The 12,722-nt window shown below is 39.3% G+C and overlaps 1 protein-coding gene across 1 annotated transcript; it reads right to left on the bottom strand.

Moving 5' to 3' along the window:
* Positions 1-383: 383 nt before the first annotated feature.
* Positions 384-6,264, bottom strand: FAM25A (family with sequence similarity 25 member A). Its single transcript, XM_044662694.1, has 3 exons — positions 6,192-6,264; positions 1,286-1,360; positions 384-505 (listed from the first exon to the last, which is right to left on the bottom strand). The coding sequence occupies exons 1-3, from the start codon at positions 6,262-6,264 to the stop codon at positions 384-386; spliced, it is 270 nt and encodes an 89-aa protein (XP_044518629.1).
* Between the last annotated feature and the right edge of the window lie 6,458 nt (positions 6,265-12,722).

Here is a 12,722-nt window from a genome sequence, read left to right as displayed (position 1 = left end):
CTCTGGGAGAGAAACATAGTTATCTGTATACTGTCAAATGGTTACTCTACTTTCAAAAGAGTACCAAATGCAGAAGAGTTCAGAGAATCGTACATTTATAGCTAAAAGAGATTTTATTTTAGATAAGAGTACTCATAGATTTGGGAGGGGAAGAGACACGAGGTCTCAAATTTAGTGGCAGCACAAGCATTTGAACTGTGTCCTGTTGGTACAACATTCAGTGCTCTTCCCACTGTCCCATGATTGCTTGGTTGTTTTGGGAGATTTGAATCTTTAGGTGGGAAAATACTTTCTTTGTCAGTGGTTAGCAATGAATGAAACCAGGAACCAAAATGGAAGTCACATGGGTTTTTATTGGGCTCAGAATGGGGTAGCAGCGCTGATCATTGCCCCAGTTTGTTCAGTCCCTCTGCGGCATGCATTATTGTGTTGGACACTGTGTTGGTCACTTCTTTCACAGCTTTTTCTTCAGTTTCTTTTGCAGCTTTGACGACATTTCCAATGGCTTTCGAGGATAAAGAGAAGAATGCAAGAGTAAATAAATATTGTTTTGTTCAGTCTCTTATTCATGGTATGGCATAAGACTTAATAGGCCACTATAAATTATACCATGCAAATTGCCTATTACTCTCAAGTGAAGCTATTAGCTTAATTAAAATTTAAAAAATTAACAAATGTTTAAATTATCTAAATTTTTAAAAACATTTTTAAATTTAAAAAATTTTAATTAAAAAAATTTTTAATCAAATGAAGAAATAGCAATGAGGAGCCAATACTTCTTCCATGTCCTATCAAACAAGTCTTCCACTTAGTTTTTCTCTTTTTAACCTTTATCTTTTGTCTCAGTATCAGTTTTAAGAGAGAAGAGCAGCAAAGGCTAAACAATTGAGGTTAAGTGGCTTGCCCAGAGTCTGAAGGTTAGGAAATGTCTGAGGCTAGATTTGAACATGGGTCCAGGCCTGGTACTCTATCTACTGAGCTACTTAGCTGCCCCATTCCAGTTAGCCTTATCGTACTCATAAGTAATTAAGCTTGTATAGGTTTTCTTTCTCTCCAGTGCATTTTTTCTTGATGACTGATTTTTCAAAGTTAAATGGTCTCTGATTATAAGAAAACTTAGATAATTGAATTGATATGAGTAACAAGAAAAGAAAAATATGTCCAAATTAAGGCTGGTGCCATTGAGGAGAAAAAGAGAATTTGGCTTTATGGACCCACTTTAGCCATACCACTTCATATTTGGCTTTTCTTATCCTTAAATTCTCTGGAGTAGAATTTCTCATACCTTTCTCACCAGCTTCCTTGGCATGTTCCACCACTTCCTTCACCACTTCCTTGACTACTTCTTCAACCGCGTGGACTAGAAGGAAGAGCACAAAACAGAAATAAGGATCCTAAATTTTTACATCTTTGGATAACTGTGAGCTAATAAATAAATAATATTTATAACATATGTAACCTCCCAGGGAAATATTTTTATTGGCCGTTCGTTTCCAATTCTAATAACAGACTAATTCAATATGATTAGTTCACAAATGAGTCAATTTATTGCAAAAGTAAGTAGGCATTTTATTAAATGCCTACTGTGTGCCAGTCACTTAATCTGATTTGCCTCAGTTTTCCTCATCTATAAAACGAGCTGGAGAAGGAAATGATCAACTACTCCATTATCTTTGCCAAGAAAACCCACATGGGATCTACCAAGACTGAAAAGACTGAATAATAACAAATGTGCCAGGCGCTATTCTAAATAATAGGTAGACAAAGAAAGGCATAAGAGAGCCTCTGCTCCCAGGGAGCTTATTATCTAATGGGAGAGATGACATGCAAATAGTCAAGATCTGTACATCACATATATATATATATATATATACATATGTATGTATATATATATATATACACATACACAGAAATACATGATAAATTTATGAAGATATATACACATATATGCATATATCTTTATTAATGTATATCTTAATGTCTATCTATGTCTGTACATCCATCTATCTATCTGTCTGTCTATCTCTATACAATATCTATATCTATCTATATCTATATCTATCTACATCTATCTATATCTATATCTATCCATCTATCTACATCTATCTATATCTATCCATCTATCCATCTGTCCATCTATCTGTCCATCCATCTGTCCATCCATCTATCCATCCATCTATCCATTTCACTTTACTACCTTGGAACAGCTGCTTGGTATTTATTCTAAGACAGAAGGTACAGGTTTTTTTAAACAAAAAGGTATATACAGGATAAATTGGAAATAATCAACAGAGGGAAAGTTTGAGTTTTGAAGTAGAAAGGAAAAAGCCTCTTGTAGCAGATGAGATTTTAACTAAGCCTTGAAGGAAGCCAGGGAAACTAGGCAATAGAAATGAGAGGGGAAAATTCCAGGCATGAGGGGAAGCCAGTGAAAATGCCACCAGTCAGGAATTATAGCAAAGAGGGAGAGTCACTGTATTACAATGGAGAGTGAGGACAGAAGGAGGCTAATGTCTAAGAATCTTGGGAAGGAAGGAGAAGCCTAGGTTATGAAGTTTATCCTTGCTCCTGAAGATAATAGGGAACCACTGGAGTTTATTGAATGGGAGGTAGTGGTGGTGGAGAGGACAGCAACAAGGTCAGACCTGTCCTTTAGGAAGACCACTTTGGCAGCTGAGCACAGGATGGACTAGAGAGGGGAGATGTGGCAAGGAGACTAAGCAGCAAACCATTGCATCAGTCCAGGGATGAGGAGATGAGGGTCTTGTACAGGGTGATGGGCAGTGATAGAGAGAAGGGGGGTTACAGGAGAGCTATCAAGAAGGCAAATCAACAGGCTTTGGCAACATATTGAATATGTGGGCGAGAGAAAGTAAAGAGAGAAGGAAGTGGTTGTGACTGTAATGATTTTTTTTTAACCAAATGGGACCCAAGAAATAGTAATGGGAAGCCAGAACTTCTTCCTTGTCCTGTCAAACAAAACCTTCCATTTAGTTTTAGGGCTAACTAGGTAACTGGGAGAATGGTGATGCCCTCAACAATACTAGTACATATTAATAACAGTAAAGTTAGAAAGAGGGAAAGGTCTAGGGGAAAGAGAATGAATTCAGTTTTGTCATATTAGGTTTAAGTTGTGTATGAGACATTTGGTTAAGCATATTCTATAGGCAGTTAGAGATAGAGGTCTGGAGATTAGGAGGTTAAAAATTAAAGCTAGATAAATAAAGTAACAAATTAAAACCCCCAATGTCAAAGAGGCTTCAGAATATTAAAGATATAACTCCCTTTAGCTCTACAAATAGAACAATTTTGACCAACCCCCTCCCCAAAAACAATAACCTGCGATCTAAAATAGTGGCTCCCTACAATTTTTTCAAGCTTAAATTTTAGAAAGTTGATTCTCATCTCAGTTTGCCTTTGTCTTAAACATTCTCCCTGAATTCTCAGCATTATTTGGTTCTTCTTCCTCTCCTCTAGTAACTCATGAGGCTTCTCTAGCCACAGGTTGTTTGGTAATAAAAAATCCCAAACTCATACAAGATTTACATTTCTGCTGATAACTTTATTTCATCATGGCACCCCAAAACTATGAAAATATTATACTGCTAGAGATGCCAAGACTTAAAAAAACCCTCTTACCTCCCACTTTAGAATCAAGACTGGGTATTAATTCCAAGGCAGAAGAGTGATCAGGGCTAGGCAACAGGGTTTAAATGACTTGCCCAGGATCACACAACTAACAAGTGTTTGAGATCAAATTTGAACCCAGAACTTCTCTAGGCTTGGCTCTCCATTCACTGAGTCATCTAGTTGCCCCCAAGACTTTTTTTAAAAATCTTTCTAACAAATAAGTATTGTCAAGCAAAATAAATTCTTATATTGACCAAGGTAAAAAACGTGTGACTCAAGTCAGCTAAAGTCTCACCTTCTACAAGAAGACTTTTTCAGTCTTCCCTAATCTTAGTAACTTCCTTTAAAGACTACCCCCAATTTATCCTGTCTACAGCTTGTTTGTACACAGTTATTTTCAGGTTGTGTCTCCCATTAGACTGTGAGCTCTTGGAGAGCAGGGACTGTTTTTTTTGTATTTCTTTCTAATATAATCTGTTGATTATCTTCCTGAATGTATTTTGTTTGTACTTAGTTGTTTGCATGTCATCTCTTCCATTGGATTGTGAACTCCTTAAGAAAAGGAGTTGTTTTTTTCTCACCTTCTCTGTATTTTTGTAGTCCTTAACACAGTCCCTGGCACTATTAGTAGACAGTTAATAAATGCTTATTGACTGCCTGATTATTAGGGAGATGGAAATCTGTATTTTTGAAAGCCAAATCCCAGCTCCTAGTAAAAAACTTTATAAAAGGCAATGAAAAAAAGGATTGACGAGAAATAGGGTTACTGCCTCACTTCAAAACTCTTCCAACTGAGATCCATTTGTCTCTTTAAAAAATAACAGAAAAGGGACAGCTGGGTAGCTCAGTGGATTGAGAGTCAGGCCTAGAGACAGGAGGTCCTAGGTTCAAATCTGACCTCAGACTCTTCCCAGCTGTGTGACCCTGGGCAAGTCACTTGACCCCCATTGCCCACCCTTACCACTCTTCCACCTAGGAGCCATAACACAGAAGTTAAGGGTTTAAAAAAAAAATAAAAATAAATAATAGAAAACATCCCTGAGCTTTCTAGATTAAAGACACTATTTAAATTCAAAACCCATCCTTCAGTAATAAGCTTTCTGTTTCATCATAAGGTCCTTCCTTTACCCTACAGCCTTTTCAAGCTCTAATACAGAGGGTAGATTTATTTACCCTGTAAATCCAGTTTTCAATTTGTTTAAATATCCATAGTTAATTAGTTACAGAGGCCAAGTGAAGGGAGGGAGAGAATATCATTTATTTCTTCAAGTACAAATCTTTAAAACCTCTTCCAAGGTAAAAAAATAAGATCCCTTTGGAAATCTGTTTACAAAATGATCAGAAAGGACTGCTTTTGAATAGAATGCTTATCAAAGTTTTGGGGAAGGCCATTTTACAATTTGGTTGTCACCTTTTATAGGCATTAAAGGATCTAGGTGTCAGCTTCACTGAAGAAAAAGAAAAGCTCTTTATAAACCTTAGAGTATTATATCAAAGTGGCTTATTATCACAGCTATCTCGCAAATTCTTAACTCTTCCCAGGTCTCTTTGATTTTATTGATGAAGAAACAAGACCAGTGATTTGCTTAAGGTCACGGAGGTAGGAAGCTCTAAAAACCAGGCCTCAGCCTCCAGGTCTCTTTCCCCTGGTTCGGGAACCAAAAACATAAAGATTTTAGAGATTTTCTTCTTGGTCTATCCCTGGCCCAGTTGCTGACCACCATGAATGAAACTTGTAGGTACTCTTTGGGCCAGTCATACTCAGGAGGTGTATTATGGTTCCTTCTATTTCTAGGTCCCAGATTCCCAATTAGTCAAGAGTATCCCCAGCAGGCATTGCTGTTGAACAGGTTTGTGTGGTAAGTGGAGAACGATCTTGTCCAGGCCCTACAATTAGTCTCACAAAAGTATCCTCCTTTTAGAGGCTTTCAATGGTTATCTTAAGACTCCCAACATCCATCCAAACAGAGGAGAGTTGGAAGACTGAGAGGGAATTAGTTGGGAGATTCCTTCCCTTGCGGCCAGTATAATTGGCCTAGGCTTTCCCAAAACCATCTATCATCTCCCCAAGGAGATCAAGGCCTCTGCAAAGTAACCAGAAAAGCAATTTTAACTCTGTCTGACTTAACTCCCCCTGCCCCTTCCTCTTTTTCTCAACATGGGAAGCAGACTAGAGACTAACTTTTTTCGTGATTTTTCTATTGAACTCAATTTCTATTCTTTTAGTCACTCAGTTTTGCATTCCAGGAGAGGTTAGTCTATGATTTTTTTGTTTGTTTGTCTCTTGTCATAATTAAGGTGAGACAGATGTAGGTAGCACATTTATTTGCTAGTTCTTTCTCTTCCAAAGTAGTGGAATAAAAAAAATATAACAAAATGTCATGTCCAAACCAACAAAACCCTCATCCCAGACAACTAGAGCCATACCTGTGACCTCTTCTAGATTATCCAGAAAATGCCTCTGCCTCTCTGGAAGTACCCCCAGAGTTACTTAGATTCCCTTACCCATCCACCTTGCCCCCTTTCTGACAGAGGTACCTGGGGGGTATAATGTTGCTTACCTGCCCCTTCAGTAGCATTCTCAGCCCGATGGGCCAGACCCTCCATAGCGAGCTTTCCGAAACCTCCCAGCATGGTTCTACTTGGTCTGTTCCTGAGGAGCAAGATGAGTGCTATACAGCTTCCTCTTTGCCCTGGCCTTTTATAGGCAAGTCACTGGCTCCTCCAAATGTCCACGGGCAATGGGTGTCACATCAAAGGAGTCAGGTGGTGATTAATGCTGGAGGCATCAGAGGAGGTGGAGAAAAACTTGGTAGCCAATCTCTGAGGGATTTGAGCAAAGCCCTTCCCCAAGGGAAGTGGTCTTCTTCCACTCATGGGATAACTGACAAGCATCTACTATGTGTGAGGCACCCTACTAGATGCCAGGACCTTCACACTCAGCATGGACAAAGATACATTTTCTAAACATCTCTAGTTGGCAGGGCTGACCCTGGGCATGACTGTAAAGTCAGCAGACCTTGTTTTCTATCAGGGCCACCACCATTGACCTTCCTTGATCCCATCCACCAACACCTTGTCTCCCCTCACCAAACTTCCCTTGCTCCAAGCTAGACTTCTTTTGCCTCCTAGTGTGGATGAATTTAAGACAATGTTTCTTCCTCTGAGAGATTTTACTTTATGCCTACTCTTTCATGGTGTAATCGAAAGGTTTGGTCTTCTAAAATGGTGGCTTTTTTATGATTTTTCCTATTGAACCTAATTTCCATTCTTCTAGTCAATTGGTTTCACAATCTGGGAGACTCTTCCCCACTCTTCCTTTCCCCTCCTCCCATCATCCATTGAGGAGTCAAGTCTTGTTGATTCTACCTCTACACCATCTCTTCCATCCCTTTTTATCCATTCATAGGGCTGCCATCTTTAATTCAATCTTTGCCTCTGTTTGCCTGAACTATTATAATGCTTCCATTTGGTCTTCCTGAATCCAGCTTTTCTTTTCTCTTATTTCTGCTCCATGTAGCTGCTAAAGTGATATTCCTAATTCACAGGGATGATTGTGTCACAGATAAAAATATGGATATTGACATTTAATTAAAGCCCTTCAATCTGGCTTAGTTCTCCAGGTTTAACTCCATTACTTCCCTTAGGCACTCTATATTGCCCCAAACCTAACCTACCAGTCATATATTCCTCTCTACACAACACCCTATATCTTGCCTTTGCTCAGGCTGTCTCCCTTCCCTGGAATGTTCTTTTTTCTTCATTGATTATGCCCCTTGGAATGCTGAGCTCCCTCAGTCAAGGGGCTATCTCCTGTAAGAGGACTTTTTGACTTTCCCCAACCACTCCCTACTCCCAATTGCTTTATATTATTTTTGTATCTTAAAAAAATCGTTTTTATTATCTCTGTCAAATGTAAACCCTATAGGCTCAGTGGATAGAGTCTGGAGGTCCTAGATTCAAATGTGACTTTCAGATACTTCCTAACTGTGTGACCCTAGACAAGTCATTTAACACCAATTACCTAGCCATTACAACTCTTCTTTCATGGAACCAATACTTAGTATTGATTCTAAGACAAAAGGGCTTTAAAAAAGGTAAACCCTTTGAGGGTAGAAAATATTCACTTTCTTGTCTTTGTTTCCCTAGAGTCATGCATAGTGCTTGATACATAGTAAATATCTGATAACTGCTTAATGCAGATTTCTTCAACCTCTGGGGTGTTGCAGATCCAAATACACATATAGGCCAAAGTCATATGCTTATCATTTATTTCATCATATATTTTCTCAAACAGGTACTGACAATATAATTGCTATCATGTGGTTAGCCTGTAAACCTTTTTTAAATATAATTTTTAAAAAATTTCAATAATATTTTATTTTCCCCAATTGCATGAAAAAAACAAATTTTAATATTTGTTTTTAAAATGCTGATTTCCAAATTCTCTCCTTCCCTCTCCTCCCCCTTCCCTGAGATAGTAAGAAATTTGATATAGGCTATACATGTGCAATCATACAAAAACATATTTCTATATTAATCACGTTGTGAGAGAAAACACAGAACAACAACAACAAAAACTCACTATGAAATTAATAGAGTGAAAAATAGTGTGCTTTAATCTACATTCAGATGCCATCAATTCTTTCTCTAGAGATAGATAGCATCTTTCATCATGAGCCCTTTGGAATTGTCTTGGATCATTGTATTGCTGAGAATAGCTGTCATTCCCTGAGAGCATTTTTACATGAAAAATGTTGGAAATCTCTTCTAAATAAAGGCATTTCAGGAATTCGTCAGCAAAAGTGAATAGAGAAAGAGTTTTGGGGACAGAGACATTGTGCCTTTGAAATTCTCCTACTTAATTCATGCAACACGCGTAGTTTATCTCAGCATAACTCATTACCTATTGATAGTCTGGAGGTATTGGGTTGAAGCCAACTGATCTATAATTTACTGATCTCTCCCTTTGTCCTCTTTTTCTCAGAAGCAGTAGCATATCAGCTACCACTTGGCATAGTCCCACATGCAGGGACTCCTAGGGATCTCCTTCATAGAACGTTGAAGAGATGGAAGGAACCCTACATCAACCTTTCTGGGACCAGTGAAAAGACTGCTGGTTACCGCTCTCCTGACCATCACCCTTGTTTGCTACCTTCTCACCACAGGGTCTTTTGGCTAGTGCTAGTCTCTGTTGGGGAACATGTTGCCCCATTCACTTCCCTCTTCAATAATGATTGGTCTGTTATCCTTTGTAAGCTCACCAGAGCTACCAAAGTACGTGCATACCAAAAGACTCAAGAAAGGGATGCTTTCCAAAATCAAATATTATCGATACCTCTTTAACTAAATCTTTAGTCATCGTCCAATGAAATTCCCTTATTTCCTACATGGGGAATTTGAAGTTGAGAGAAACAGTGACTTTCACAAGGGGATCCATTGAGTAATGAGCAAAATCAAGATCATAAGATCTGAGGACTTGAACCTAATTCCTGGGACTCCAAATCTGTTTCTTTCTCCATCATGCCATGCTGCTATATACGAAGCTCCTCGTAAGGAGACCAACTTCAAATAGGTTATCCAGAATCTCAGAGTAGGAAGGACACTCCAGAGGTCCTGAATAAGAATCTTCCTTGTTTCCCAACTTTTTCTTGAAGACCTCCAGATCTAGGGTCAAGAAGACCTGAGTTCAAATCCCACATCAGACACTTACCAGCTAATCACTTAATCTCTCTGAACCTCAGTCTTCTCATCTATAAAATGGGGACAAGAGCATCAAAACATACAGAGGAGTTGAAAGGAGCAAATTAAGTGAAGTTTGGAAAGTGTTTTTTAAACCTTAAAGAAAAGACTTACCTTATAGGTTGAATGGAGAGGTTGTCATTTATCGGGTAGAATGCTGTATTTGGAATTAGGAAGGCTTAGATTAGACTCCTGCCTCAGACACTTACTAGCTGGGCAAGTCACAAGCTTGGACAGGGATAGGGCCAAAACCTGAATCTATGATTTTTTTTTTAAACCCTTACCTTCCATCTTGGAGTCAATACTGTGTATTGGCTCCAAGGCAGAAGAGTGGTAAGGGTAGGCAATGGGGGTCAAGTGACTTGCCCAGGGTCACACAGCTGGGAAGTATCTGAGGCCAGATTTGAACCTAAGACCTTCTCTAGTTTGGCTCTCAATCCACTGAGCTACCCAGCTGCCCCCCTGAATCTATGGTTTTGACTGATACCAGGACCTCATGGATGAGGAAATTCCCTCTGTCAGTGTAGGTCAACATCTTCTCTGCAACGAAGCCTCCAAAACACTGAGAGGTCTAATGACTTGGCCAGAATCAGACAGACAATATCAGGCAGAGTCAACATTTGAACCCAGGTCTTCCTGGCCCTGAGACCCATTCCTTAACTGCTGTGCTATGTGGCTTCTCATTGCATGTGTGATTATTTGTTATTAACTACTGAGGTGGTCCTTTCTCCTTTTGGATGACTCTGATTGTTAGGAAGTTTTCCCCTTCATCTCCCAAGCCTAATTTTGCTTCTTTGTGTTTGCTCCCTAGTTCTGCCTTCTGGGTCCAGGTAGAACGTGTCTTAGCCTTCTTAACTGCATCCCAGATCTCCTGATTCTTTGTGTGTGATTCCAATATTGGGTGGATAATAGCATATGATAAGCCACTCTCTTAGTCATCCAAGGTTTAAAGCCAGAAATCATGGTGTTCTACAACAAGGACATCCTCATCCAAGTCATGTTGGTTTAGAGCCAGACAGGATAGCAGAAAACATTTGGTCCAACACCTTCATTTACAGATGAGGCAACTCCAAAGAGCCAAGGTCACCTGTCCAAGGTCTGGGAGTAAGTGGCATTGCTAGGATCTGAATCCAGGTCTCATCACTACAAATAGATTTTCTTTTCGTTACGCTGCTCTACCTCCAATGGGATAAACCAGCTGAGGCATCTTCATGTTGTGGTTTAGTCATGCCTGTCTCTTTGTGACTTGATTTGGGTTTGTCTTGGAAAAGATACTGGAGTAGTTTATTATTTTGTTTTCCAGCTCATTTTACTGATAAGGAAACTGAAGCAAATGGAGTTAAGTGACTTGTCTAGGATCACACAGCTAATAAAATCTGATTTGAACTCAGATCTTCCTGACTCCAGGTTCAGGCCTCTATCTACCATGCCACCTAGCTGACCGCTCCATTTTGGGACAGCTTCAACTGCCAAAAAACATTTTGTAATGTCAAGCCTGTATCAATCTGTCTCTGCAACTCCAGCTAACCTCTTGAGTTTCACCAGAACTCCTAGTTCTGCTCTGTGGAGCCAAGCAGAACGAAGGTACTTCTTCTGCCCCATTACAGCCCTTCAAATATGTGGAAATAGTCATCTTGCCCCCCTTTCCCCCTCCTTCCCCTTTCTCACTCCTCAAGTCTTCAAAAGACTAAATATTCCGAGAGCCTTCAGAGGATGCTTAAGCATGTCAGATTTTCAGGATTCCTTCCTATTCCAATCTCTTACCTCTGGACACTCTGAACACAACTACCAGGCTCTTCCTTAAAGGTAGTATCCAGAACTGACCCTCTCCAGTGTGATCTGAGCACAGCAAAATATAGAAGAGTTAAAACCTCCTAATCCAGGACACCGTGCCCATCTGCTTGTCTGTCTGTATTTCTGACGATGCTTTTCTTTCTCTCCTCCCTGTCCCTTCACTGGTAAAGGGAGCTTTCAATAAACAAATTCCTCTCTCAATGCACATCACTACTTATATATTCTTAGAAAGTTGCCTAGGTCCCTGAGGGGTTAGATCAGTGGTTCCCAAACTTTTTTGGCCTATTGCCCCCTTTCCAGAAAAAATATTAACACCCCCTCATCACATACTATCACCGCCCCTTACAGTTATTCACCGCCCCCAAAATGCACCTGTGGCCATCACTGCCCCCCTGAATCGCTGCAGCACCCACCAGGGGACGGTGGCGCCCACTTTGGGAATCACTGGGTTAGAGGATCACATTCCAGAGAAATTATAGGACTGTCCACAATCAAGATGGTACCCCATATGGTCACATAGCCAGTATGCATCAGAGACAGGATGCTAAGTCTAGCTCTCCTTTCACTATAACAGCATAAGACCATTAGAAGCCATCCCCATTGTCCATAGGGCCATACATTGACAGTTGGAAGGGATCTTAGAGGTCACTGAAACCAATCCCTTATTTTATAGTTGAGGAAAGCGAAGCCCAGAAAGCTCATGACTTGCCCAGCTCTTAAGTATCTGAGGCGGGAGTCTAATCTAATTAAGCCTTCCTAATTCCAAATACAGCATTCTACCCTCTAAATGACTGCCTCTCCATTCAACTCTGAACTCCATCTTTATGAGGCCACCAAGGAATATAAGGTAAGACAATAGAAATGAAAGCCACTAATCTGGCCATATATTGACTTGGAAATAAACCATATTTCTGTAATCAATATTCTATTATATTTTTATTTACTTTATAAAATATTTCCCATTTATAGTTTAATATGGTTCTGTCCCCTAGTTGGGGGTATTGCCACTGGATATTTGATACCTCTATTGTAAGACATCATGGGCATATTCCTCTATGTTGGTCTCAGTGGTTGGAGATATTTCCTGAGTATCCTACTCTCCCCAAACCCAATACAGTGACCTGGTTTTTCGCTTTCTTTTATTTTTTTAATTACATGGTTTTTACAATTGTTTTCTGAAATTGTGATTTAGATTCTCTCCTTCCTTCTCCTCCTGGAGGTGGTAAATGGTCTGTTATAGGTTATACATAGGTTATTTATTACTTTTCTGCAATACATATTTCCACATTCCCCATGCCATGACAGAAGACATATATTACACATACAAAAAAAAAACTCATCAAAGAAATAAAGTGAAAGATGGCATGTTTAGATTGCAATCTGAGGTCAACAGTTCCTTCTTTGACTAGAAAGCATTTTTTTAGCATGAGGCCCTTGAGGCTAACTTGGGACCTTGTTTTGCTGATAATTTTGTATTTATTATTATTGTATAATATTTATAGAATATTATTTAGTTTTAATATAATATATAATTATATACAATATGCTATATTATT

This window comes from Gracilinanus agilis, chromosome 2 (assembly GCF_016433145.1).
Source record: "Gracilinanus agilis isolate LMUSP501 chromosome 2, AgileGrace, whole genome shotgun sequence".
Lineage (NCBI taxonomy): Eukaryota > Metazoa > Chordata > Mammalia > Didelphimorphia > Didelphidae > Gracilinanus > Gracilinanus agilis.
The sequence above is the reverse complement of the archived record's forward strand: the minus strand, read 5'-3'. Positions and strand labels throughout refer to the sequence as shown.